General features: G+C 30.5%; 2 protein-coding genes across 7 annotated transcripts in view; one reads left to right on the plus strand and one right to left on the minus strand.

Moving 5' to 3' along the window:
- LOC130446447 (otoferlin-like) overlaps positions 1 to 3,651 on the plus strand; it is a 92,431-nt gene extending 88,780 nt beyond the window's left edge. The window contains exons 28-31 of the mRNA XM_056782717.1: positions 874 to 1,155; positions 1,218 to 1,456; positions 2,784 to 3,063; positions 3,120 to 3,651. Of these exons, the coding sequence (XP_056638695.1) occupies positions 874 to 1,155; positions 1,218 to 1,456; positions 2,784 to 3,063; positions 3,120 to 3,300 (982 nt within the window). The 3' untranslated portion in view covers positions 3,301 to 3,651. The remainder of the gene's footprint in view (positions 1 to 873; positions 1,156 to 1,217; positions 1,457 to 2,783; positions 3,064 to 3,119) is intronic.
- A 16,903-nt stretch (positions 3,652 to 20,554) lies between these two features.
- LOC130446701 (uncharacterized) lies at positions 20,555 to 27,590 on the minus strand. 6 transcript variants are annotated; one of them, XM_056783091.1, is made up of 5 exons: positions 27,563 to 27,590; positions 26,549 to 27,034; positions 26,124 to 26,490; positions 24,579 to 24,795; positions 20,555 to 21,908 (listed from the first exon to the last, which is right to left on the minus strand). In XM_056783091.1, exons 2-5 carry the CDS (start codon positions 27,015 to 27,017, stop codon positions 21,630 to 21,632), a joined length of 1,332 nt encoding a protein of 443 aa, XP_056639069.1. In that variant the 5' UTR covers positions 27,018 to 27,034; positions 27,563 to 27,590; the 3' UTR covers positions 20,555 to 21,629. The 6 variants fall into 6 exon arrangements, 5 of the variants coding, with proteins under 5 accessions (XP_056639069.1, XP_056639068.1, XP_056639070.1 ...); XM_056783090.1 differs by lacking the exon at positions 27,563 to 27,590 and adding an exon at positions 27,146 to 27,519; XM_056783092.1 differs by lacking the exon at positions 27,563 to 27,590 and having other exon boundaries at positions 26,549 to 26,645; positions 26,775 to 27,519.
- Positions 27,591 to 27,665: the final 75 nt, after the last annotated feature.

The following is a 27,665-nucleotide window of genomic DNA, read 5'->3' on the forward strand; positions in this document are numbered from 1 at the left end:
TTTTTCTGCCGAAATTCGCAAATTTCGAAACCAATGACACATACTTGATCCAGTCATTCGTGGTTTCGTAGGTGTTGAAGACTTGAGCCATGAAATGTAGCTTACGCATTTTGTTCCACTTGGATAACAACATACGTGTTATCTTGAACAGCTTCTGGATTAAAAGGTGCAATCCCAGTGTCCAAAATCGACTGTTGTGTCAGAAAACATGCTGTGCAAAATCATGACAGGGACGAATCATGGATCTATACAGATTAACCTGAAATTAAACAACAATCGACTGTATGGGTCGTTCAAAACGTAAAGACGAATCATTCTCCAACACGACAATGCGTGCTTTCACACATTAGTTCAAACAAAAATGTTTTTGAACAGTCAAAATGTCGAATTGATGGGTCATCCGCCGTAAAATCCTTGCTTGGCACCCAATTATTTCTTCATATTCTCGCAAATCAAAAATAAAGTTCAGGGTCAACGTTTTTCTATATCTGAAAAGCGGTTGATGCGTTCAAATCATATGTTTTGGTGGTACCTAAATTGGAATTTAAAAAATGCCTCGACAATTGGTTCAAACAAAAGTGTAACATCTTAATAAGAATATTTTGAAAACCAATAAAGCCATATCCAATTATAAATATTTATTTTGCTTTTATCTCAAGACTTAAGTAGTAACCCTCGTAATGACACTATTTTGCTAAACTCCATTTTCATGTAAAAGTTTTCCTTTTTTCCTATAAAGGAAACTCGAAAAAACCCCATATTTTTCGTTGGCACCTTTTAATTGTAAGTAGGATTAACTTATTGATAGATTTTTGTTTTTTAGCATAATAGGAATATGTCCCTTGCTCAAATGTAATATAGCTCTCTTTACAGGTGGCACGAATTTCCTAAAATAGGTTGTCATCTTGTACCTGAACACGTTGAAACGCGACCCATATACAATCCGCAAAAACCTGGTATCGAACAAGGTAAAATAGAAATGTGGGTAGATATGTTTCCAATGGATATGCCTTTGCCGGCATCTAAGCTGGATATTTCACCAAGAAAACCTAAAAGCTACGAATTAAGAGTTATCATTTGGAATACCGATGATGTCATTCTGGAAGACGACGCTTTTTTTACAGGAGAGAAAATGTCTGATATCTACGTAAAAGGGTACGAATGTTATATCATCACTTTAGTTGTGTCTAATTTATTATAAAAAAAGTTTTTTTAAGGTGGTTAAAGGGACAAGATGACTGCCAATGTACAGATATTCATTACCGATCTTTAACAGGAGAGGGTAACTTCAATTGGAGATTCATCTATCCTTTCGACTACTTAGTAGCCGAGCAAAAAATCGTAATTACTAAAAAAGAATCACTTTTCTCGTGGGATGAAACTGAATCAAAAATTCCTGCTCGCTTAGAGTTGCAAGTATTTGATGCAGATCATTTTTCAGCCGACGATTTTCTTGGTGAGATAATATTTGTATTTATATCACATCCAAATTTCAATTTCATAATTCTACACTTGGTCTCAACAAATTGTGTGTTCATAGAAGAAAACCTTTTTTATTAAATAAGTCTATCGATATATTTTAATGTACTGAACAATTTATCAATGCCTTTTCTCCTTAAGTCTGCAACCTCAGTAACACTGAAATTCACTCCATAAAACACGTCAAAATTTCATAATATAGTGACGAAGTCTGGAGATTCCGGCATAGGTTTGCGTTTTAGTAAATCTAAAATACTATACTCAAACTTTATTTCATTAAGGTGATTTTGAAGTAATATATTATGGTCAGTATGTTGAATAATTCAATTTATTATATCCTAGACGATCTCATACAACCAGTATTAAAATATTCAAGGCCGATAATAATGTTTCTAAAAGAAAAAATGACATGAAAAAAATTATGATTGACACAATGCATTATTCATCGTGAAAATTTTTGCAACAAAAATACCTCTGACTTCTAAACATTTCTGAAATGGATAAAAATCGGCAATTTCATAAGAAGCAACACACTTACAAGTTTGGGATCGGATAATGTAAATTTATTATTGTGCGCTAAAGTACGCTAGCTATCTGAAATTATAAGAGTTGAGAAATAAGGTATCAATAATTTATTGGTTCCTCCTCAACCCATCTGTTAAACTACATTTGACTTCACATTAAATACCGTAGGAGAAAGGTGTCCAAGAACAGCAAATCGATGGAACAATTTTGGCTTTTAATCATAGGCGTTGCTGTATTGAAATTAGAGGAGCTCAAAAACTATTGTTGAATAATAATTGACAATTTTTTCGCAAAATTTTATGAAAGTTCAGTTTAAGTGAAACAGCTGCTGAATAAATTGTCAGTACTAGTTGAAAGTTTTATTTAAAGATTCTCAGTTGAAATGCATAGATGTTTAATAATGAAAATAAACATAATACTAGAATAGACCTTATTTATATACTTTTGATGATAATGATTTAAAAAAGTTATTATTGAGGAAAAGAGACCTAGAATCAAGACGATTTATCAGCAATACTATATAAGGGAAATCTTCCAAACGAACAACAGGTAAAACCTGTTAAATTTCAACAACCATATGCACTATTTTCTATCTCTATCTCATCTGACACAAGTTCGTCAACTTTTTTGCTTTCTATCAATTTTTGCTCTGAACTATGCTGTTAACATTTTTTATATTGTACTCAACAAACCAAATGGATAAAACAGCAGTAGCAAAATGAATACATTTTAAGTACCCATGTTTATTCTCTCCTTGAAAGGGACTATTTATTTTTTAGGGGCAATCACTCTTGATCTTAACAAATTTCCCCGTGGTGCAAAATCTTCGAAACTTTGCAGTTTGGATATGTTAAAAACTGATGGATCTGTTCCTATGATAAACATTTTTAAACAAAAAAGGGTCAAAGGCTGGTGGCCATTTTTCGTTAAAAAGGACAATGAAGAAATGGAATTAACAGGAAAAGTAGAAGCTGAGATTCATTTACTAACTAGCGAAGAAGCAGAAAAAGCACCAGCTGGTTTAGCAAGGAATGAGCCGGATGCCTTGGATAAGCCAAAGTAAGTTTAAAAGTTGTATTACTTACTTATTTTTTAATTTTGACTCTCTTTTCTAGCCGACCTGATTCGTCTTTTATTTGGTTTATGAATCCTTTGAAGTCACTTCGGTACATACTGTGGCACAATTATAAGTATACAATTCTCAAATTGTTTATAATCGCAGCTCTAACGGCTATCTTATTATTATTTTTCTATTCAATACCCGGTTATACTGTGAAGAAGATTATCGGAGCTTGAAAAGATCTTATTATTAATTAATAAATACAATAAACTAGGTAAGTCTCAAATCAGATGAATGAGCACCAAATGGAAGCGAGGTTGTAATAAAAATACAGAAGACACTGAAAACCGCCCAGTTCAATATTTGTTAATATTTACTAGACTAAATAGAGAAGGAACAGAAGTCAATCAAACTAACTACTAAACTACAATGAATCGATCTATTTTTCTAGCAAATATTGCCTTAATTAATTCTATTTATAATTTTCTTTTTACCTTTTCACTTCTTAGACCTTTCAATATATCTTTCGTGATTTATAGTGCTTTTCATAGTAAATTATATTAAAATAACACGTTTGACAAATTTGACGTTCTGACCTTTTATTTTTTTACCTGTTATTTCTATAAAAAAAGACTTAAAATCAAGCAAAGAGCACTATTACTTACACAAAAGTGAAAACACTACATAAATCTTTATTAACATAGTTAATTGTCCAATGTTCATATTTATCAAAATTAATTGAATTTCTTACCAAATTTCATCTTTGTTCCGTCTCTGGTAGAACATCCAAAATATTCGTGATATTTTATTGCAGTAGTAAACTTCAAATACTGAGTGAATGAATAATAGTACTATTAATAAATTTCTACTGGATATTCAAAAAGTTGTGGAATGATGATTTTCTGAGAAAACGATATACTTTTACCATAGCCTGGAGATAGTAACAGAAATGAATGAGGAATAACAAAACATCAATTAGCCAATGTTTATGTCATTATAATACAATAATATTATAGTTTTCCTAGATTATCCGAGTGAAGTATATTATTTAAATGAGAATTTTCTTCGTTTGTTATTTATAATTTATTTAATTTGCACAAATACCGAAAATTAATTCAGATAACAAAAAGTACCTAAGATAATAAAATGGAAATTACTAGCGTGTCATTAACAATATTGAGAAGAAAATTGAAGGTTCTCACGAAATTTGATCTAAATCATTCGACTGTCGTGCACAGAGATTACAAAGGTCTTTGTCTTTGTTCCGAGCTGAAAAAAGCTCTAGCTTCTTCCGGTTACCCTACCATTTCTCTCGACTCTTCTCTGATTCGTATGGAGCTCCATCATAAAAGGAGGATGAGCAATATTTGTTAGTATTTGGGTGTGACCACAGATCAACCACCTCAATGTGTGTCTCGTGCGAGACACTCCAATAACTGAGATCCAGCTTCCTTTGCCTCTAGCGAGGTCGTGAGATCCTTTGATTGTCAGTCAGAGCAAACATTTCTTTTTTATAATATTATTATTTAAAATAATACAGAGTAAAATGAAAAATAATCCGAGAAATATTCCAAGTATGTAATAAATGCGGCAATAATAAAAATAAATTGGAAATATAATTGTTAACTAATTGTACTAGGTAATATCACTGATTATACAAACTATCAATTATTATTTATTGTTGGTAAGAAGCAAAACCGATGCATAAACTACTTACTTAATATTAATAAAATTAATGACTAATATTACTACTTAATCTTTGCGATATAAATATTGGTTTTTTTATTTCTACACAACATATAAATCGTCATTAATCCTTATTATTTTATTGGTGCCATTTGCACGAGAGCTTTTAGTATTGATTCTGTATTTAAAGCCCGTCCAAATAATACTTAGTGTAACAGACTATACGCGACTATGGCACAACTCGCTATAACAAAACATTCACAGATTTTCAAGTTTTTTCTTTTTACTACTGTCGATCTACTACCATACTGCAATCTGTCTTAATAAGCGCAACTCTCATAATACGTAAATCTAAAAATAACTCTCAATACTTACAATTTTTCACGATCAGCAATTTGAACTTGTCGCGATTAATGATAAATCCTAACTTTCCAAGTTACTCAACACGGCAATTGGAAAATATATTGAGTGCTCAACAGAATATTCCTCTCCAAGACTTCATCATCGGACTTATATTCTCAAATATTGAATTATCTGCATCCTTTCAATTTCTGATTTCTGGCTCGAGCACCTCCATGGTGGAGAATACAGAAGTTGACTCTCTATTGGCATTTTTATACCTTCCAACTATTTGAATAACAAATGTCCCAACAAATTTTTCAAACACCCAGTAAAAGTGCTTACGTTATATAGCCATTAAATAGGCTGGTCCTATGAACGGTAACATATTTCATTTCCTTTCCATCTTCATCAACAACTTTAATATATTTAATATTTTTCATTTTATCTACTTCTTCAACACTATAGGCTGACATTTACTTCATCTTCTAAGGAATCTCTTGGCCTCCAACATCATAGATTATATTACAGTTTGCATTGACGAATCACCACGTTTTAAGTTATTCGCATTTGTAACTCACTGATCCATCGATTAGGAGAGCATGAGTTGAAGGATACGGGGCTTCCTAATCTTTAAATCTGCGTTCATCCACCTAAACATAATTCTCTGTAGGTGAATAAAACAAATTATTGAGATCAAAATGCGTGGATCCAATTTTCTTGTAAAACCTTTTAATGACATATAATCATTTCGTTATCTTAGTTACTTTCCAGTTTTATTTCTCTATATTTTACCAGCTAAGAGAATAAGAGGATAATTTATTTTGAACAGAGTACAACATTTGGTTATTAAAGCTTTAAACATGATTGTAGCATTATTGAAATCAATTTATAACTTTAATACCATTAGTAAACTGTTTACTGAGATAGAAGGCACATAGTAATGTCCCAGTACATAAAAAACATTTGTAATTTTTTGAGACCATACAAAGGTTTAAAATAAATGTAGACATCGATTTTCTAAGAGTTATTAGACTGAAATGCTTTCTTGGTAAAGATGTTGATAGTTTTAGAGGTATTGAGATTAAGCACTATCTATAAGATACCTTAGAGTCTATTAATAGTAATACTGATAGATCTAAATATGAGCCTTTCTTGTTTTCAGAGATGCACAAGTCATTCAATCAATTTCTACTTGTGATTTGGTCAAATATACTCGTATGAAACCGTGCACATTAGAGTTTTTTGTCTAGTACGTTACAAAACTTATATACACTTCATATACAAAGTAAATCAAAAACTATTCAATATAATCGAAATAACTTCATATACTTTTTAAAAAAGTAATTTCCAACACTATTACTGAGAGTCTTGCTAGCAAAACAAATTTTGCACATTCTTCTCCACCAAATAGCAATTTAGGATGATTTCTCATAAGCTTTTAATCTTTCTTCGTGGAGATGGGCTCTCATATGATCCTGTCATTGAGAATTCTAGTAATATTTTCATCCTTGACACATTGACTGCAACCACAAAACAATGAATGTGCCTTATTTTTCTCACTAAACAAAGTTCTTTAGTACTAAATTTCAAAAAGGAAAGGGAAAAGCGAATGATCATTAAGAAGCAATAATACAATTTTTCCATTAGCTTCCGGCAAGTAACACGGCTATTTATATATTTTTCGATGTTACTAGAACACGGGTCGTCTGGGTTAGCAGTATTACACTACATTACCACGCTCAGAATGAGTAGTATTTTCGGGCATTCATACACTCCATGCGAACCCCGCTTTAGTTGCACCAGTGTATCCAATCTCTTCCATGTTTCAAGCTTCTCTAGAAACTTTTTTTAATCCGTTCGATGGTATCATAAATTTTCATCTTATAACCGAGGAGAAATAGGTTTAAAATTACATTATAATTTTATTTAAAAATTGATTGATTGATTAAAAGTTTATTTCGGGCGAATTATGCTAATATTACACTATATCTAAAACAAATATTGGAAAAAAATTAAAATTTAATCTGTAGTTAATCGATTTTATGAATTAGTGCTAAATCAATAAGTGAATCTCAATTTTTTCCTATAGAAGATAAATGATCTAGACTTCTTGGTAATATACGTCATACAATCATTACAATTTCAATAAAACGAATTTATTGTTATGGGTATGAAAAAATTTAATAAATTAATAATAATTAAATGAATCAAACAATTGTCATTTTATACTGGAAAGTAACACGATTGAAATTAAAATTAAAGTAAAAAGAAAACAGGATACATGCTGAGCTCCTAATTTAAGTCTTCATCGTCGTCAGCTTATTATCACATTATCTGAAAATTCACCTCTACTAAGTTTATTATTAAATCAGCCACGTTGTTCATAATAGGCCCTCACTGTCTACACCAAATATTTTCACAAATCATTGTCTACAAAATTCCACTAAATTAATATGACAATAGTAACAATTACTACATATATTAAACACCTACTACTATAACTAAGAAAAAGTTTCCCAAAACGCAACGAAAATTACCTCACCATTAAAGTCAGAAGAATCCAAGTGAACGAGAGCACCATTGAAATTAAAAGAAAATTGTTAGGATTTTATTTAAACGTAAAATTGTGTTCTGTGTCAGTACGACCCATAACTCTACTCGATTTCCACTACATCTAACTAATACTTGACGATAATAACAAGTGTCCTTCGTTTGTTTTATGTTGTTTGCACGTGCCGTTGGTAAAAAAAGTGTCCCACGTATTGATACTAGGGACTTAGTAAGAAGTGAAATAATGTGTAACTAACTGTCTGCTTTTCAGTTTTGGATAAAATGCAGATGCATTCCATGACCTTTGAAACTCTTCAAAAATTTTAATAAAAACGTTATGGAATGACTATAATTCCAAATATTGAGATGGATTAAATTCAGTGTCTCAATATCTACATTATGGTGTTTGTTTATCTCAAAATAAAGCTGGGTAGATAACAAAATGAAACTTTTTTGCTTTTTAGGAATTTAGCTTTACATATTTTTTAGCAGATATATCATTCATAGACCTTACAAAAATCAAATAATTAGATTTTATTTGTATTGTAGTAGTGAAATATTGGCAATTTGCATAATCTACTCAGCTACAATAGTATTAAGATAAATGTAAGGATCTGACTTGTTTTTCTAAATTGATGTGTTAAACAAAAATGCCGAAATCAGAACAAATAGAGCGGGTAAATAATAAATATTGTATAGATGATCACATTCTTATATAACAATATTGTCTGTATTTTGAACTCAAATACTGTTGTTAGCTGTTAATATTTGAATATAAAATACATATTTTATTACATATTTAGGATTAATAATTTCCAGTATTTTTCATAGACTGGAAAATAGAATATTTGATGCAAATGTGTTTTAAAAAAAATTGAATCATGTTACACTCCTATTCAGTATGTTTAAATTAAGTATATTTTAAACAAAAGATGATAAAATAATGTTTCTTATCAATTCTAGTTAATTCTCAATTTCTAAAATTTATATAATTAGAATGCTGATCATTTTTGTTTCTAGTTGTAATTGATATTGTAAATAATGCGAAAAAATCTTTTTATCATTTAAACCGTTCCAACATAAACCAAGTTTATTTTTTTTTCGCATACCGAAGCAATTAGGAAGATCCACTTTGTTTTCAATGGTCACATAATATTGTATTTTCATAATTACTATTTCTTATCAAGAGTTTTTTAAATAAAAAATATATTTGTACGGTAAGTCGTAACCAGCCTTGACTCCAATGTTATTTCACTGAATCCACACTCATGGACAAAAACGTTGAATGTATATTCTATGTTCCCTTATGAGAAATCTGTTTATTCATCAAGCCTTAATAAAATTTTTAAATAGGTAGGTACATACGTTTTAAAATTTGAATACTACACATTTTCACTATTTCTACTTTTGACATATTAATGTCTTTAATAGTCTGGTATTTTTAAATAGCAATCTAAATCTATGTTTTAATAAAAGTGTTAGTAAGTGGACTTTAATTATTATTGAAACGAAACGAAATGACTTATTCACTATATTATTACCAAATATTAGAATTGTACAAATAATAAATTGTCACATGTTTACTCTACAAACTGAAAAACTAATATGGCTCTCAACCGTTTTCAACGCAATTAAACTCTGCTAGAGCGCGCAGCGTTGCTAGATCTGACTGAATTAAGATTTTATTAAAAGTTATCGAATTTTAGGGAACTATTTAGCCCCCGACGTTGAAAGGAAGCTATAATTTTCAATACTGATCTTATAACTAATACATTGGCTCAACGGCCAGAATTCTTTATTAAATGACTGATAATTCATTGCACAAAGGAAGTGGACACACTTTCACTATGGAACGCTTTATAACAACTAGTTTGGTTTTAACCGACACAACGCGGATGATTTTATCACATTTTATCACACCACTACTAGCACTAAAGTACCGACACTGATTTGTCCTTGTGGACTTTTCCATTTGAACCGTTGTTGAATCTGAGATAGGTATTCCTTTGACCACCTTGTCCAAAAATGCTGTTTAAGTAACTCTAACTGTTGAAAATGCGAAAGTCTAGTTGCAGAGGTGTGCTAATAATTTTGAACAGGGATAGAGAAAATTGAGTGGCCAAGTAGAAAATGAGCAAGTGTTAACACCTCCAGATCATTAGGATCAGTTGAAACCGGGGTTAAAGGCCTAGAATTTAATATGCTCTCAATTTGTCACAGTATAAAAACTCTCAAAAGTCAAAATAGTATCAACTAAAACTCTCTTTGTGATGTTTTGCCGACTTGACTCCTGCTCCCCAGAGACCTCCTTGATGAGGGGAATACGCCGGAATAAAATGTCATTTGATGTCATGTGCATTACCGATCTTTTCGATCAATGAAGTTTCGTTACCCTTAAGAAACAATGACAACTCGCGTAAGGTGTTGTTAGCTCCAACAAAGTTGTTGCCATTGTCGCTATAAATGTGGGACGGCTTTCCTCTGCGAGCAATGAACCGCTGTAGATTTTCAAAGATAGATTCAGTGCTCAACAAGGATACAACTTCCAGGTGAACCGCCTTCGTTACAAGACATATAAATAAGGCGAGATAACATTTAGTGACCCTCGTCCCTTGCGATCCTTTATGATAAACGAACCTGCATAGTCAACTCCCGTATCATTGAAGGGAAAACTTGGATTGATCCGAGCATTAGGTAAATTTCAATCTTTTTCGCGAGGTTTGAAACTGCGACTGGCCAATACTGTTCTAGAACATGAGCTAATTATGCTTGGGGACCACAATGAAAAAGATTTATATGCTCATGATGCATAATAAAGTAAGTAAGATGGTGTTTGGGTAATAAGAGTGCATGATGCCTTTTATCGAATAAATACAAAGAGAACTTGAGGCGACCTCCTACTATTATTATTTACCCGTCGAGAAATGGGTTCAAACTCGGTAGATTACTTTTGACACTTAAGCATCTAGATTTTTCTAGGCCATCCCAATCCCTCTTAAATGATTCCTTTTGTGCCATGGTCATCAAATGCTTCGTGACATTATTCAATTCCTCCAAAGCCAAGGATTCGGAGAGTCGAAGTTCGTTTTTTAATTTAAAATTGTTAATAAACCTAAGGTAATAGACCTTAGTTCTCTTCATACGTATTAGAAGAAAAGAAGAAAAATGATTGAATGGAAAGAGGACTACAGGCTGAGTTTGCACAAATGATTTCGACTGTAAATGAATTTCAAGTAATAAATCCATTGGAATTGGATTTTGAAGAAATATATCAGAAGGCCAGGATGTTGACTCAGAATGCAACCACTCAGGACCATAAAACCAAATGTCTGAAGTTACTAGATTACTTGGAGAATCCCCTCGGGACAGAATATCAGCAGGATTCGAGTCTGTTGGAACAGATCTCCAAGTAATCATAGGGGAGTCCGAATCGCATTAACGCGGTTAGCTACAAATGTTTGGAGAGTATGTGGAGATGAACGTATCCAAGCAAGAACCTCAAAAGAATCGCTCCAAAGAAAAGTTTCAAAAAAATATATGGTTAAAGAAGATTTCACGAAGCTCCAAACGAGGGATACTAAGTGATTATAAAGGAGCAACACGTGTCTTGGAAGTGATAAGATTAACTTGTACCTCTCCATCAAGGTTCAAACTTTTTACATAAACGCAAGCTCTATACGCAGATTGGCGTATGAAAATCCATGGAGTTCAACCAAGATGGGATTTGGGCAAACGACATTTCTGCGAAGTTCTACTTGCCGAAGATTTCTTAGCTCTTTTTGAAGTTAATTTCAAGGACCAGAGTGTTTGAAGTCAGATCTTAGTCTTGAAGACTACAGGACCAAGTAGCCCAAATGGTGGGTCAAATATACGTGCAATATCTGACAACATAACTCGTTCGGCTCAATTATGAAGGAAACGTAATCTTTGTCGGGAGACCACAGCATGTCCAGAGTTTTACTGGGGTCTGTAGGTCCAAAGTGAAATGAATCTTCTGACGTGTGAGATGGTTTGATACCCTTCAAAATATCTATGCCATTTGACGTAGGTCGAAGCAACCTGATTTTAATATTTCAGCTACTTGACCAGCAAGTTAGATAGTCTCGCTTATAGAGTCAGCACCTGAAAGGATGTCATCAACATGGATTATAACCTGTGAAGCTTCAGGAAATGACTCCTCGCTGTTCAAACCAAGTTGTTTTAAACATCTAGTGTCCAGAAATGGAGCACTGGCCATGCCAATTGTAGGAAGTTGACAACAGGTTTCTTAGAAGCAGGGTCTATGACGGACGGCACTGGGCTATTTAAACTTATTGCAGATGAATTATTACAAAGTTTTTGTTTTGAAAGGTAATTTTTATCTGATGAAATCTGATGAAACATCATAGTAAGTATCTTCGAATTGCTTCGTATCTGTTTCATTGAAATTTACACAATCTAAATTTTCCAATTGAAATTTAATATCAGCAAAATTTATTAATAAATTAGCTTCTATACTGCTAATTCGCATTTCAAGATGGGACAATGTTTCATCATCAGCCTTTAAAAGATTTAAAATAAGTTTTAAAGCGAATTAAACTTCCTTATAAGCCACATCTCTTGTTGACTAACCTTGCAATTTTTACATCAGCTGTCTCATTATCGGAAACAGGCATTTTTTTTAATAATAAATGTAAATGTAAAGATAAATGTCTAGCCAGATGAAATGTATAATGTTGAATACTATTTTTAATACCATGCGCATACCATAATGTACAAAAAATCTTTTATCCTGATTTTCAATAGCATACAAACATAAAAATAAAATAATACCACAAAATAAATATAATAATAATGTTCTGTGGTCAAAGGATACCTATGTACTTCTACTTCTAAAAAAATGATGAAGAGCATTCCCAATCACGCTTTAGTTGGATATTATGGATATTACAGCAACAAAGCTTTGGATTCGTTAATAAAATTCAAAAAAATAAAACAACGGAGGTATGTAGGTAACTTGCGTTACCTATTATCTGACGAATTAAAGCACTTTAAATAGATGCACTGTTTTCAAGGAATCTAATGCACTATATGCTTTTGAAAAATGATTTAAACTAATTTAATCCGATCAAATGACCATAAATTATGTTAGTAAGTGGACTGTAATTATTGAAACTAAACGAAATATCTGATTCACTATATTATTACCAAATATTAGAATTGTACAAAGTATAAATTGTCACACGCTACAAACTGAAAAACAAATATGGCTTTGCCACGCTTGCAGCGTTGCCAGATCTGGCTGAATTAAGATAAAACAAATAATTGTAATTTGTGTTGAAACACTATAATAAACAAAAAGATTTAAAACACATTGTATCATATTCATTTACTGTGATGTTCACAAGTTGTATGTTAATAGGAACTTAGAACAATCCAATCTGAGAATTGAAGTTATACCATACAATTGTATAACGACTAGATCAACGACTAGAACAATGCAGCATTTATAAAAAACGGTACAAGTTTCTGCATAATACCACAAAAGTACATAATAAGCTATTAGCTCATTTATGATTGGTCAATGTAAAAGCTATTTTGTCTCCTGTATATATTTTTTCAGTTTGGCAAACTGATCTTTTCCTCCTGTGGAAATTTCTGTTCATAGATATACCTGACAAAAACGTTGATTATTTAATACTTGACTCAAAAGATAATATGTGATGCAAAACGAGAATATAATATCCAGATCAACTCAACAGCAATTGTAATGAATTTGAAACCAGAACGATAAGTTTATCTAGTCGAAATTCAACATGAGAACTACAGAAACAACTCGATTTCCTTTCTCTAATTATTCAGCCATGATCTAACAGTCACTTAGATTCAGGATAAGGGAAATAGAATTGTACAGGATAATTGTTCTCGTAAAATATGCTTCGATTCTCTGATTACATATTATTGGGCAAACGAAATAACGAAATTTTAAAGATAAGATAATTGAAATTTCAACTCAATCAAAACGTGTGATATATTGTTTTAGCTGTGCACATTCAAAAACTGATTGTAGAATGTTGTTGATAGACGTTCTAGTGAGCTTTAATATTTTACATATTGAAATATCAAATCTGTATAAATATTTATATTTTAAAACTTTTTGCATGTGATGATTGAAATTTTATGAATGTTCATATTGATTGTTATTATCAATGTAGATAGTAGATTAAATACACAAGTGTATATATACATATATATATATATATACATTTATATATATATATATATATATATATATATATATATATATATATATATATATATATATTATTTATTACACCTTTTGATATGTTAATACTTCTAAATATTCTTGGTTATAGGTCTTTTCAGTTTTAAAATTAGTTTTTTTCAAGATTTTTAAAAGAGTAATCAAAAATTAACGTTTCGACTAATTCCAAGTCTTTACCAACATGTGATATTGGCACTGACAATTTGCGTATTGATTAATATAAATACGCAAATTGTTAGTGTCAATATCATATTTTCATGAAGACTTAGAATTAGTCGAAACTTCAATTTTTATAAATCTTAGTGTGGCAAATGAAACAGCGAGGTGTTCATCATCGGGTAATTACTGAACTTATGATCAAAGTGCAGTGTAAACATATGTATAAATATATAACATTATAAAAAATTACTTACCTTGATTAATTGAGAATTGTGGTGTATTGAATTTGATTCTCTTTAATAAAATTATCATATCCAAAAGTTTCAATAATCAACTTGACTCGTGATTGATTCTAGTTGCTAATCAAATTGATGTTAATTTTTATTAGCTAGATTATGAATGCCACTCAATTTTTATGGTGTAGAATAGGTTAGGTGGTTATGAATGAAGTTGATTATTTATTAGTTAGATTATGAATATTATTAAATTTCCATTAGGTCGTTATAAACGAAATTGAATTTCATAAGTTAAGTGAGGTTAGTTGGTAACATGATATTGAATTTTTTCATAGAATTTATTTTATCAGATGCTCATTTGGGAAACACGTTTTCTATGAAAGTCATTCTAAGGATTATAAAGCTGCCAAAGTTTCAACAATTCAACATAACTGCAAAGAACGCATATTTTTAGAAACAACATATGTTGATTAAAATTATCGGTATATTAATGAAAAACTGATACATATCTTTTAGATTTTGAAAAAACAAATTGTATAAAGAATAAAGAGTCCAACTAACCTAATCTAGCGTATAAAAATGTCATTTTTAATCTAACCTATGAAAAACTAAATATCATTCATAATCTTACTTATAAAAAATTCGATGTCAATCATATCAACCGATCCCATACCAAAATTTGACTCTCAATTTTTAAACTTTTTGAAAATGATTAAGAATCATATGCAAACTTAATATTTATGTCAAAATAATTTGATAAAGATTTTTTTTCATTATCTCAAAAAAAATATTATAAAAAAACTAATTTTAAACCAGAAGAGACTTTAGATCAAGAACATTTAGAATCATTAATTCATCAAAAGGTCTAAGAAATAAGAAAGAAATTTATATGTATATATGAACAAAAGAACTAGGTTCACCGGAATTTGAAAAAATTTTATTTTAATTAAATATGAGCTCCTGCATTACATGCTCTTGCAATATTCTAGAATATTGTCGAATCTTATTTTTCTGAAAACATCTAAAACAAACAATAAATATATATACATTTCTTTAATTCCTTAGACTTTTTGATATATTAATGCTTCTAAATCTTACTGAATTCAGGCCTCTTCTAATTTAAAATTAGTTTTTTCTTAATAATTATTGAGAGATTGATAAAAAATTGACGTTTCCACTTAACTTTAGATAGGAGAGACCTAAAATCAAAAGCATTATATTCAAAGTTATGAATATCAAAATAAAAATAAAATATGATTTAACATGAAAAATTACCATATGTACAAGGACTTTGCAAACAACTAATAATTATGATATTAGTGTAAGCCATAAAGGACATAATACATTATCCAAATATTTCGCTAAACTAAACTCTAAAACACACAAAAGCAAAAGAAGTAATATTATACATCAAATGCATTGCACTGATTGTAACGCTATCTGCAAAGGACATACATCTCAGTATTTAAAAAATATAGTAAAAAGTCATCAATACGTTAAAAAAATAAAACCGCATTAACGAACCACGAAATATCAAAAAAACATTCAATTATAAAGATTCTAAAATTCTTGATACTATCAATGATAAAAAAGACCTAAATAATTCAAGTAAAATTTACAACTCTTTCGTAAATTTTAATTAAATGGGTCCTTATGACAAGTGACTACTCGTTTGAAATTTATTATGTTCCTATCCTATCCTAATACTTTTATTTTGGATTTACGATGTTTCTGATGATTAACAAAAATTAACATTAACATTAATTTGAGTTTCGCTTTTAATTAATAAATATTTAAGAAGTTCTTGTTGGATTTATTCAAAATGGGCTCAATCTATTTTCTGGCAGTAAAACATTTTAATATTAAACTCTTCTCAGTAACATGTGCCAGGGGAAATTGCTCTACATGCTACACAATAGCTATTGTGCAAACTTTAGATTTGAAATTTCTTCACAAAAAAAATCTAAAGGTTTTAGGTCCGGTGATCGAGCTGGCCATTCTATTAGACCGCGTCGACCAAACCATCTACAATGATATTATTGTTCTAGGTAACGTCTTACTGCAAAGTAATACTGTGAAGGAGCACCATCTTGTGTTATTTCCAAGTTACCAAATTCATCTGGATTATCTTCCAGAAATTGAAGAATTAACGGTTCAATTGCCTCTTTTTACACCTTCATTTCATTTTCATCAATGAAAAGCTGAAACAAAAAAATATGAAATGATTGAAATCATCAACAATTTCTTGTATCCTCGACAAAGCCAGTTTATCTCCATACCACTAGAAATATTCGTTACGCCACTAATCTCTGGCAATATTTTTCATCAAATCCACACTTACTTAATTCCTAGACGATGAATACATAAGTATTCGAAAGCTTTGAAAATATATTGAAGTTAGTCCACTTGGGTGGTTCGTTGCCACGTTCCCAATAAGAAACCTCTCTTACATAAATTATTCAGGTGTTTTTTCATCATTTATAACTTTTTCATTCTTATCAATATGAACCATTTCTAAAATTTTTTTTCGTGTATTAGATTCCGTTCCAAGAATTTTGGAATCTTTATGATTGAATTTATGTTTTCATATTTCATGGTTCGTTAATGCAATTTTAATTTTTTCATCCTATTGATGACCTTTTAATCCATTTTCTAAATACTGAAATGTCTGTCCTATCTAGACAGCGTCACAATTAGTACAAGGCACTTGATATTTAATATAACTTCTTTTGTTTTTTAGTGTTTTAGATTTCAATGTAGTTAAATATTTGGATAACGTATTATATCCTTTATGACTTATACTAATATATTTATTAAAATAATTTGATAGTTGTTGGAAAATTCCTTGTACATATATTAAGGAAACATGTTTTATGTTTTGATCTTTCGTTTCTGTTTTGCATTTTAAATGATTGTAGGATCTATTGTATCTGTTTATCTTTTTCTTGAATTTGTTGTATTTCGTATATATATAATATATAGATATAGATTATGAACCTGTTTTGTTTGTATTGTGGTCAAGTACAAAATAAAATGTATAATTCCACATCAATACTAAAATTTACTTAAAATAATTGGTTTAGATTTTTAGTGGTTTTAAATTTTGTTAGTTAATTTTGGGCAATATATATTGTTTCTAAAAATAAACGTTTTTTGTAGTTTTTTTCAGTTGTCAAAACTTTGACAGATTTATAATTCATAATGTGTCCTTCATGATATACATGAGTCGCTAATGAACATCTATCAGAATATAATCTGTTAAATGCGTCAAATTTTTATAGAATTTGTTTTTTCAAAATCTATAAGATATGTATAGATTACATTACGGTTATTTAAATCACTTTTCTTATCAATGCATTGATTATTTTGAGTAATATATGCTGTTCCTGAAAATAGACTTTTTTGTATTATTTCCCAGTTGTTGGAAGTCTGGCAGATTCACAATTCATATTATGTCCTTAAAGGTTGACATGTGTCGTTAATGAATACCTGTCAGGATATAATTTACTATCACTATTGTGGGAATTTATCCGATTGGCTAGTGATATCTTCGATTGACCAATGTACTTTTTGTCACAATTTATAGAAGCTATTTCATATACTATCTTAGGTAATCTATTGATTGGTGTTTTATCTTCTATTTTAGTTAAAATAGATTGGATATTAAGGGTTATTTCATTGTTAGCTACTTTAGGTAAGGTAAGCACGGACAAAACAAAAAACCCGTCAAGGAATCAAAAGGAGCAGCTTATCCAGGCATTTGTAAGCACTGGCGACCTACAACGTTTTTGTTAACAGCGTAACAATCCCCAATCATCACAGGGGTGACCAATTCTTACACTGGTGATAGTGGAGTTTCAGCCCATATATCACAATTCTTTTGAATATGTATTTATCATTTTCTCTTAAAGCAGCTTTTACTTTTTTAATAGCTATACATCTCAATTCAGGATATGATAGTAGGATAGTTCTATCATCCAAATTATTAATTACTACTCTCTTCTGTGACATATGATGATATGAATTAAGTTTAAATATCTTAAGGACCAAGTTCGTTTTGTATACCATTCTGTTATTATGTTATTATTAATTTTATATAATGATATTAAAAAAATTATTTTCATTATTTTGTTTAATCTCGATACGAATTGAATTTGTTATTATATTTTCAATTTCATTTTACACTAGAGCAAAATGCAGTTCTCTATATAACGGAATATTTATGTTAATTTTGCTTAAAACAGTTTCCTTAAGATCTTCCATTAATAATTGTTCTGTAATACTCGATATAGATGCCTCCTTCGCACAACCACATAATTTGCTATCACTATTGTAGGAGGTTGTCCGATTGGCTAGTGACCTCTTCGACTATAGGTATTTCATATACTATGTTAGCTAATTTATTGATTGGTGTTTTATCTTTTATTTTAGTAAACATAGATTGGATATTAAGGGTTTGACAGTAAGCTATCTTAATATTGTGTTGTTTAAAGATTCCAGAGAGTTTAGGGGTAATTGATTTCATATATGTTAAAGGTGTATAAATAGGTAAAATAGAAATGTCGGTATTGACGTTTAAACATGATATTGATTCAATGTTGAAGTCGGTGTCAGATGTGTTATACAGAATTCGTTTCAAAATATATGAATAATATGAGTTACCATAAAAAAGTTTGTAAAGTATTTCAAGGTTCTTTTTATGAAATATTGGATCAGAAATTTTGAACACTCTATTTTTCATCTGTTTGATTAAATTAATTTTAGTGTTATGTGGGTGATATGAATGATAATTGATAGGTACTGTCTTATATTACAAGAAAAAGAATTCTCTTATAACTTTCTCTCGAATGCTGTAAAACAGTATCTATTGACGCGCATTTTCAAAAATTAATACTTAAACAATTCCTCTCTGCTAATAATAATAAAATGTATGAAGATTGTATACAATATTTTTGAAAGAGGTTCGCTGAACTCAAACTAGAACTTAAGTTTAATGAAAAATTGCAACTCATTCAAAGAAAAATTAAGAACATACAAATATGTGACTATATTGTAGATTTCCGATGGTTAAAAATTGAAAATTATAACTTTGCCGGGTGAGATGAACACCAAAGGTATCATTACATTTTTTAAGCCACCCTTTTCCATAAATTTGCAAAAGACTGAGTTCTATAAACAGGCTACTTGGTTGATGAATGTGGTTATTCATCATTCATAAATGGGCTGGAATGCTGAGTTTACACCTCTACACCAGTTTGGTAATGTAATGCAGCAAATTACATCTAATGCGGGTATGCGAAAGTATAAGTAAAAAATATATTTGTGAACTGAATGAACACCGTCAAAATCATATCGTGTTGTTTTTTAATCTTTCAATAAATAAATAAACGATTACATTGTTTTATTTAAGGAAGAATAAACACTCTGAAATAACTAAGACTTTTATTGTATATATAAATAAATGTCAACATTAGCAAATATTTAATTTACATCTATATCATCTAAATCTACATCCACATTAGTAACTGTAACATGCCCCAATTACAATGTGTTAATTCCAAATCTAGGTATATATCTTTTGTCGTCAGAATTGGATAGTTCTACTTTATTCTTCAACTTAGTCAACATTGTATGCATGTAAGACTTGAAAATATACATTTTGCGAAAAATTATGCCACCGCCCTCGACAACTTGAAAATAATTAGATAATGAAAGTTAGTGAGCTTCGCGACACACCTTCAGCTTTTATCATGAGATCGGATTGCTTGTAAGATTTGGCAAGTTTAATGCAATAACTGTCTCGAAAGAAGGATTCAACAGGGACGCCTGCAAATATTTCAATTTGACAACACATGATTGTCCTCGAAATATTGAAAACATTATCGGGAGCATAATTAGAAGTAACGTAATGCCGCAAATTTCTTTTGAGGTCATTATAAATAGCATATAATAGTTTGGCTGTATCTCCATATTTTTGTTTAATGTAGCCATGAAAAAATGTTTCCGATAAATATAATATGGCAAATCGTACATAGAGTGGCTCATTATATGTTATGTTCAATTTTTCCATTTGGATAACTACTAAATTATTTATCATTAAACACCGCAGATGATTTGAAATATGGTTGTGCCACACAGCCGAATACCTTGTCGTTTTTCCACGTTTTCCATAGTTTTGCCAAATATTGAATTTATAAGATATTTGAACAAAAGAAGATTGTGAAAATTCTAATACTCTATGAATCTTTGCGGGTTTAAGACCAATTTTTGTAATGTATAATATATTTTTTCTTTATTATATAACTTACATATTAAATGTGATAGTTTTGTATGGGGTAGCTTGATATATTCAGGGCAAAAAGGAAGGTCGTTATCCCCAAACTTTGCTTGAATTATCATAAATTTGTGAACAACACAAATTTTCAATTTCATGTGATGTAAGTCATCTACAATTGCCTGTGGGAAGATATTGGGACATACTTGCTCCATAAAGGATTGTTGTGTCTAAGTAATGAATAAAGGAGCTTGATTTTAATGGGTCATAATTTTCTAAAAGTTTATTGTTGACTACTGCTTTCCTTACACTACAATGTCACGTTCCACCTCTTATCCATTTTTTAAAAAATGTGGCAAATCCACATCTTTCAGCAGCTCTAACTCAGCTTTAGTCATTCGGAACATTGGATTCCAGCTTAAACGTGAAATTGTCAGATATTGATCAGGATCTAGGTTATATATCTAAAAATACTTCTATGAAATTTCCAAATACATTAGCCCAAAGTTAAACGTCTAATTCATATATGTCACTATACTGTGCCAATGTCTTACAATTGATTGTATTCCACACTGCACATGCTCTAATGTAGTTATTCATGGTAATATGCTCATTGATTGTTGGCAGCTGCACTTCTAATTTTACGAAGGAATCTGCATAACTGTCCGAGTCTCTGTGGATTATACATATTTCTCCTCATTTTGTGTTATAACAAATATAATGTTCACCGTGAGAATCAAACTGCTTGTTAAATAAATGGCAATCATAATTGGTGAGGTTGTGAAAAAAACTAGTATGTCTTTCTATATTTTATTATTTTAGGTTGCAATTTTGATGGGCTACAAAATGGTATTTACGTTTCAGATGACATTGGTGCAGTACTCTTAATATTACCGCGAATGGAATATTTTTCGCAAATAAAACAGTGGTTGCAGACTCACATTTCACAATATGCTTTTATTTTATATGAATCACATTTTCTCCAATTATTATAACTATCAAAAATATGTTGAAAATAATATTTTTTATACTAAACATTATGAAAAATGTTTTTCAGCTCACCTTAGCAAGCAGTTTTTTCAACTGAAAATAATAGTTTGCAGGACTACCAAAAGTCATACTTTGATTCAACTCCTTCCTAGTTATAATATTAAATACGATATTGAAAAATAAATTACAGGCTACATTAGGATCATTATTTCTTTCATAAATCATCACTTCTATTTCATCTGGATTGTTTGGGAAAATTGTTTTCAAAATAGCTCTTAAATTATTGTCATCAAATTTTCTAAAAGGGCAACCTCCTTCGTCCCTAGCACCCAGTGATCTTTCCTAAAAACAAGAAATTAAAAATAATTTTCTGCTAAGAGAATTAGAGAATTTAAAGGAATCATAGTAGTATTTCTTGCTATTTCTGATATATGGAAGGATTTTTATTACTATATATATATATATATATATATATATATATATATATATATATATATATATATATATATATATATATATATATATATATATGTATATATATATATATGTATATATATTATTATGAAAATTATCAATGTCATATTATAGTTTGATAGAGACCGCAATAGGTGGAAATGCTTTTAAGTGAAATTTTTTCAATTTATAGACTTAAAATTAAGATAATTTATTAACCAAACTATATATACAGGGTGCGTCGTGAGGAACTTCTACCATATGTTGAGTCCCTCCTAGAGGATATCTTGCGGCTACTAAAAAGTGTCAACTCCTCTTCTTTATTAATATATAGGATGATTTGTGAAATTGACCATTTAAAAATTGGCTATAGTGTTTACTATCAAGGATTCGACTGGTATTAGCTAAACTAGAAATTCCAAGACCGGCTTAAGAAAAATCAATTTAGGGATTCGTAATGAATATTGTACCTGTATAATATTTTCTTAAATGGAAGAATTATTTTCAAACTACATAAATAACCAATGAAAACAACATATGCCACATAGAATTTTTATTCAATTTTTAGTGAACGATCAAATCTTATCAAACATAGAACAACCGTAATGATGTATCACATAATAAGGTACTAAATTAAACAAATGTTATAAATTTCGAGAATTTTAACTAAAAAGATGAGCTGTATCGAATTACAATAACGACAAACACTAAACAACAGTAACTAATAACAATACCGAGCAACAATTTTAAAACAATAAATAAAAGTATGTAAGATGCATAAATAAAAACTGAAAAAATATAATAATCGCTACAAAAAAAAATAATTTGAAGTAGATTCTCGAAATGGAACCCAGAAACCATCTTCAACGGAAAATTTACCTCTTTTGAAGCTTGCAGTCAATTGCAGTGCAATTTTTCACGGTCGCATACGAAGGACAATGATCACAAAGGGTATTAAACTAATGTTTGTAAATCTGCTTACCTCTTGACCCTTTTAAATACAGGTTCTTGATGATGGCTCGATAGTCCAATTTTTCGATTTTCATAATTTCGGTGGACATATTTTTTCTTTGAATTTATTGCGTAACTCTGGTTTACTTTTTTGACGTCAAACTTTACACTGACACTTCTAATAAGTTATTGTTCGTTGCTATGGTATATATTTCACTTCTGAAATAATTTCGAAAAGCAATATTATCCATTAAGATCTATAGTTTTCCATTCCCATTGAGGTACCTCCAAAACATGTAATTTGAACGCATCAACCGCTTATTCAGATGTAGAAAAACGTTGACCCCGCAATTTATTTTTCATCTGCGATAATAAGAATAAATAATTAGATGCCAAGCAAGGACTTTATGGCGGATGACCCATCAATTCGACGTTTTAACTGTTCAAAACGTTTTTGTTTGAACTGATGTGTGAGAACTCGCATTGTCGTGGTGGAGAATGATTCGTCATCTATGATTGATAGTAGTGTACTGCATCATGAAAAAATGTGAAAAATCAAAGCTATGTAAACACTATTGCCAATTAAAATGTATGGTCAATTTCACAAATAATGAATAAGAAAGAGAAGTTGACACTTTTTAATAGCCTCGTGATATCCTCTCGGATATCACGGAACACCTTTAATATAAGGAAGAGGTATTTTTTCTTGATTTTTTATCAGTTGAGGAGAGTGGAGGCATTGGAGATGAAAATTTGTGGATACTCCTAGAGATTAGGAATTTAGTGTAACAATTCTAAATCAATGTTTGTTTTAAAAAACTGATTTTAGATGGTCGACTCTATTCGTTAGTCAACGGGATAGATCGTGATACGAGTGTATCAATTACAAATTTAACTGTATGCATGGATATACGCCACTCAGATGGAGTAGAAAGAATTCAAAGTATCTATTCCAAATGGCCAGATGAGTTATCATAATCAACAGCCTGGTCGGTGGGGGGAAGGGGATAGTGCTATATTTTCGAAATGATCCGTGGGAGCACCTTTGAGTTGTTAGTAAAATTTACCTTGGAATATGAAGTAGGTGTTGGGCAAACAGTATTTGGTAAACGAAAGAAAATCTAGGGCAAAGTGGTGATTAGTGCCTAAAATAGACAAAGTTCCATCGATGGGAATGTTATCAATACAATATCAGTGTAAGAAATATCGCAACCTTTAAGTTAATCAATGAAATAGCGAGAGTTTTTGACATAGGATTGGGATCATGCAGCAATTAGCTGAAGAGTTTCAACAAGATGTTTAGCCAGAAGATGAGTGGGACAATTAAATGCCCTGAGAGTGGGACGTAGTGGAAGATACGGTTAGTGGATTTTCAGAAGAATGTATAATGAAAGAATACAGGATGCTTTTTCTCGAAGTATGAGTTTGGCTTTGATGTCGGAATTAATTTTGGTTTATGAATGATATGAATCAAGGTTAAACATAAAAAAAATCACATAAAATAATTGAAAATGAGACAAGATATTTATAGTTTATATTTGAAGGCTGTTTCAAAATCTATCCCACACACCTAACAATATTATAATTAGCATATTCAATAATTTTTACCTGTAGAAATGTGCAGGAACGACAGTGATAATCCTTTCTTGAACCTTCCAGACCATATAGATGTCTAATTCCATAGATGTAGCGTTTTCCATTTTTCTGCCAACTATGTGAGCATCTGGAACTGGTGCTACATTCCTTTGAATATGTGTTTTCCCAAAATTTTAGTGAATCTGACATAGACATACCTATAGTCTTCATATATAAACTAAAATCAAACCTAAAAAAATTTAATATCAAAGAACTTGAAAAATGTTTGGGGTCAAATTCACAATTCATAAACACGTCTTTAAATCTCATGAATAAGCCTTTGAAAGTTAGTTGTCAACTCAATCTGCAACTAATTGGTTAGTTTTCAATACAGTGTAAATTTTTCTGATCTATGTCTAGCCTCGTCAGTATTTGAACTAGTTTATATTGTTGCATTATGTCAAAAGCTTTTTCGTAATCTATAAAACACTTAACTACATCTTTCCTCTGGTCGTAGTAGTTCTGAACCAGTACTTGGGTTGCACTAGTACCTCTCTCGTACCTAGACCTCTTCTAAATCCGAATTTAGCTAATTCATCTGTAGTCTTTGCGTTTTGTTGAGTTATTCTTTTTTGACAGAGGATGAAAAGAGATGTAAGCCTTTATGATACCTTCGTAGTTTAATCATTTGAGCAGTTCAACAGGTACTAGATCTGATCTAACCATTTTCTTATCTTTTGAACTAGTAATCTATTCAGTTGTAGTTGACAGCCCAGACAAATCATCTTCCAGGTTATTTTCTATTTGAGGTCTTTCATCGGCAAATAGGTTGTTCCCAAATATATTTTCTCTGTTCTTTCTCCTGTGTCATTTGCTCTTGTTCATTCTATTTTCTATATACTCTAGATGTTTCTTTTATTTTCTTGTGCGGGTTAAACTCATCTTGCTGTTCTTGTAAATGTTCAACAACTTCACACTGTTCCTTTAGCTATTTATTTTTTGTCTCTCTTATTGCTCTACTTATAATATTTTGCAACATTATATTGGTTGCCTTCGCACTTGTATTTTCTTTAAGAGAAGAGACATAAAATCAAGTGCATTTTGTATGTCATCCAATTTTTTTTGTTTTGTACCTATTTCGTATTTTGCAATATTTATCATTATTTTGTCTATGTCTTTCCATGCATTATCAAAATTCATCTCCTCCGCTGGCTGTTATATGACTAACATTGTTAATATTTCATCAAACTTTTTGGTTACTTTATTTTTGATGCTTTAGTCTTTAAGTTTGTAATAATATATCCTTGGTACTGCTTTTTTTTCATATATGTGATCTTTCTATTTATTTCTGTTGTGAGAAGATCGTATTCTGATGGTACGTTGACTCCAGAATGTGTATGCGTTCTTGTTACTAATGTTCTGATCTATTTATTGATCAATATGTACTCTATTTGGTTTCTAATTATGTGTTCAGGACAGTCTGGTGGGGTTCTCCATGTATAGAGACGTTTGTATGTAATAAATATGTATATATTTCATTTTAAATAAAAACCCTATCTGAATTCAGTAGGTACTCACCTATCATTATAACACAAACGATTTGTTCTTTCCAACACCTTAAACAAATTCTGCATACAAAGTGGAAAAAACTTTGATTCATTTGAAATATTGTTAAAGTTAATAAAGGATGATTCATTTTCCATTGTCCTCACATTCTTTCCTGAAGTGTAATTCTTGACTAATTGGAAAATATTCTGTATTCTTGAATCTTCTAAAGTACAAGTTATGTATCCTGAATATTTCAAACATTTCAAAACTTTCTTGAGGTAGGTGAAGTATAAACCCAGTAACAAATCTTTCCATAAAGTGCAAGGCACTTGTGCCAAACCATTTTTTATGATGACCACTCTATTTGCTGTCATTGATAAACAAAAATAATATGGTACTGGAATGAAATCAAAATTTAAGTAAATTTAAAAAATTTGAAATTTCTGACTACGGACCTTCTATTACAAACAAGTTACAACCAATAAAACAACCATTTCGTCCAATTGCAAATATGTGTTTTAAGAAAACATTAGATAGCATTAGGCATATCACCTTTAAAAAAACAAAAAAAATATCAAACAAGTCTTTGTTCCTGTTATCACTTATTATTTCTCGTGTATGTTTTAATATTCGCTTTAGGAAAATTTTTACATCTCCCATATCATACGAAATTAATCTTACTTCTAATAACTTCAATTCTTTTTGTACAAAATCATATTCAAAGGTGTGATTGCAGCAGGCCATTAGTCTCAATATAAAATGACCTGTTCGGTCCAAGGAACTATCTTCCACTAAATATTGAAAGTTAGTTAAGTCAAAGCTTCCATTTTTCAAGTAATTGTAACATAACAGTCTTTCTCTTATACAATCTTCTAAAATGTATAGATTTAAATTTCCCCTGGGTGGCTTCAGATAAAATGTCATCACAACGTTCAATTTATCTATGAAAAAATTGTAAGAATTAAGTCAGTAAGAACTAAGAAGCAATGATTACTCAATAAATACTAAATAGGGAAAACTTTCCCATTTCGAGGTTATATTTTTTATGTTACCTAAAGCCTGGTCCACATTTCACATTTTGTGTTGCGTAGTATTCAGTAAAATTTTTGGAGAGGCACATGATTTATGTTTCACATTTCCTACGCAAAGATTTTTATCACACACAACGCACACGACAGATATCGGTTTTTCCACGATTGTTAAAATATTTGCGGCACATAATGATGTATATGTAGACGTACTAACTACTGTCACGCAAATTCGTGAAGGTGAATTACTATTTGTATCGGATGATATTTCCAAGTTTGATCTTTCTTGCTCTGTGTTGTACTTATTTTCGTGTTTTCAGTATTACCTAATGGCTGAAGAATAATTTAAGATTCAACCTTCAATTAACAGGACTTCAAGTTTTTATTCAACACAGCTTCTACATTCAACACCTCTGAAAGCATACTAATACACATACTCACTCGCTATCGATTGGTTGAATTTGATAGATATACTCGTATATGAATGACTTTAGGTATTGTGATAAGTTTTTGATAGAAATTTTCATCAAAACTGTCTAATTGT

Source organism: Diorhabda sublineata, chromosome 7 (genome assembly GCF_026230105.1).
Source record: "Diorhabda sublineata isolate icDioSubl1.1 chromosome 7, icDioSubl1.1, whole genome shotgun sequence".
NCBI classification, from domain to species: Eukaryota; Metazoa; Arthropoda; class Insecta; order Coleoptera; family Chrysomelidae; genus Diorhabda; species Diorhabda sublineata.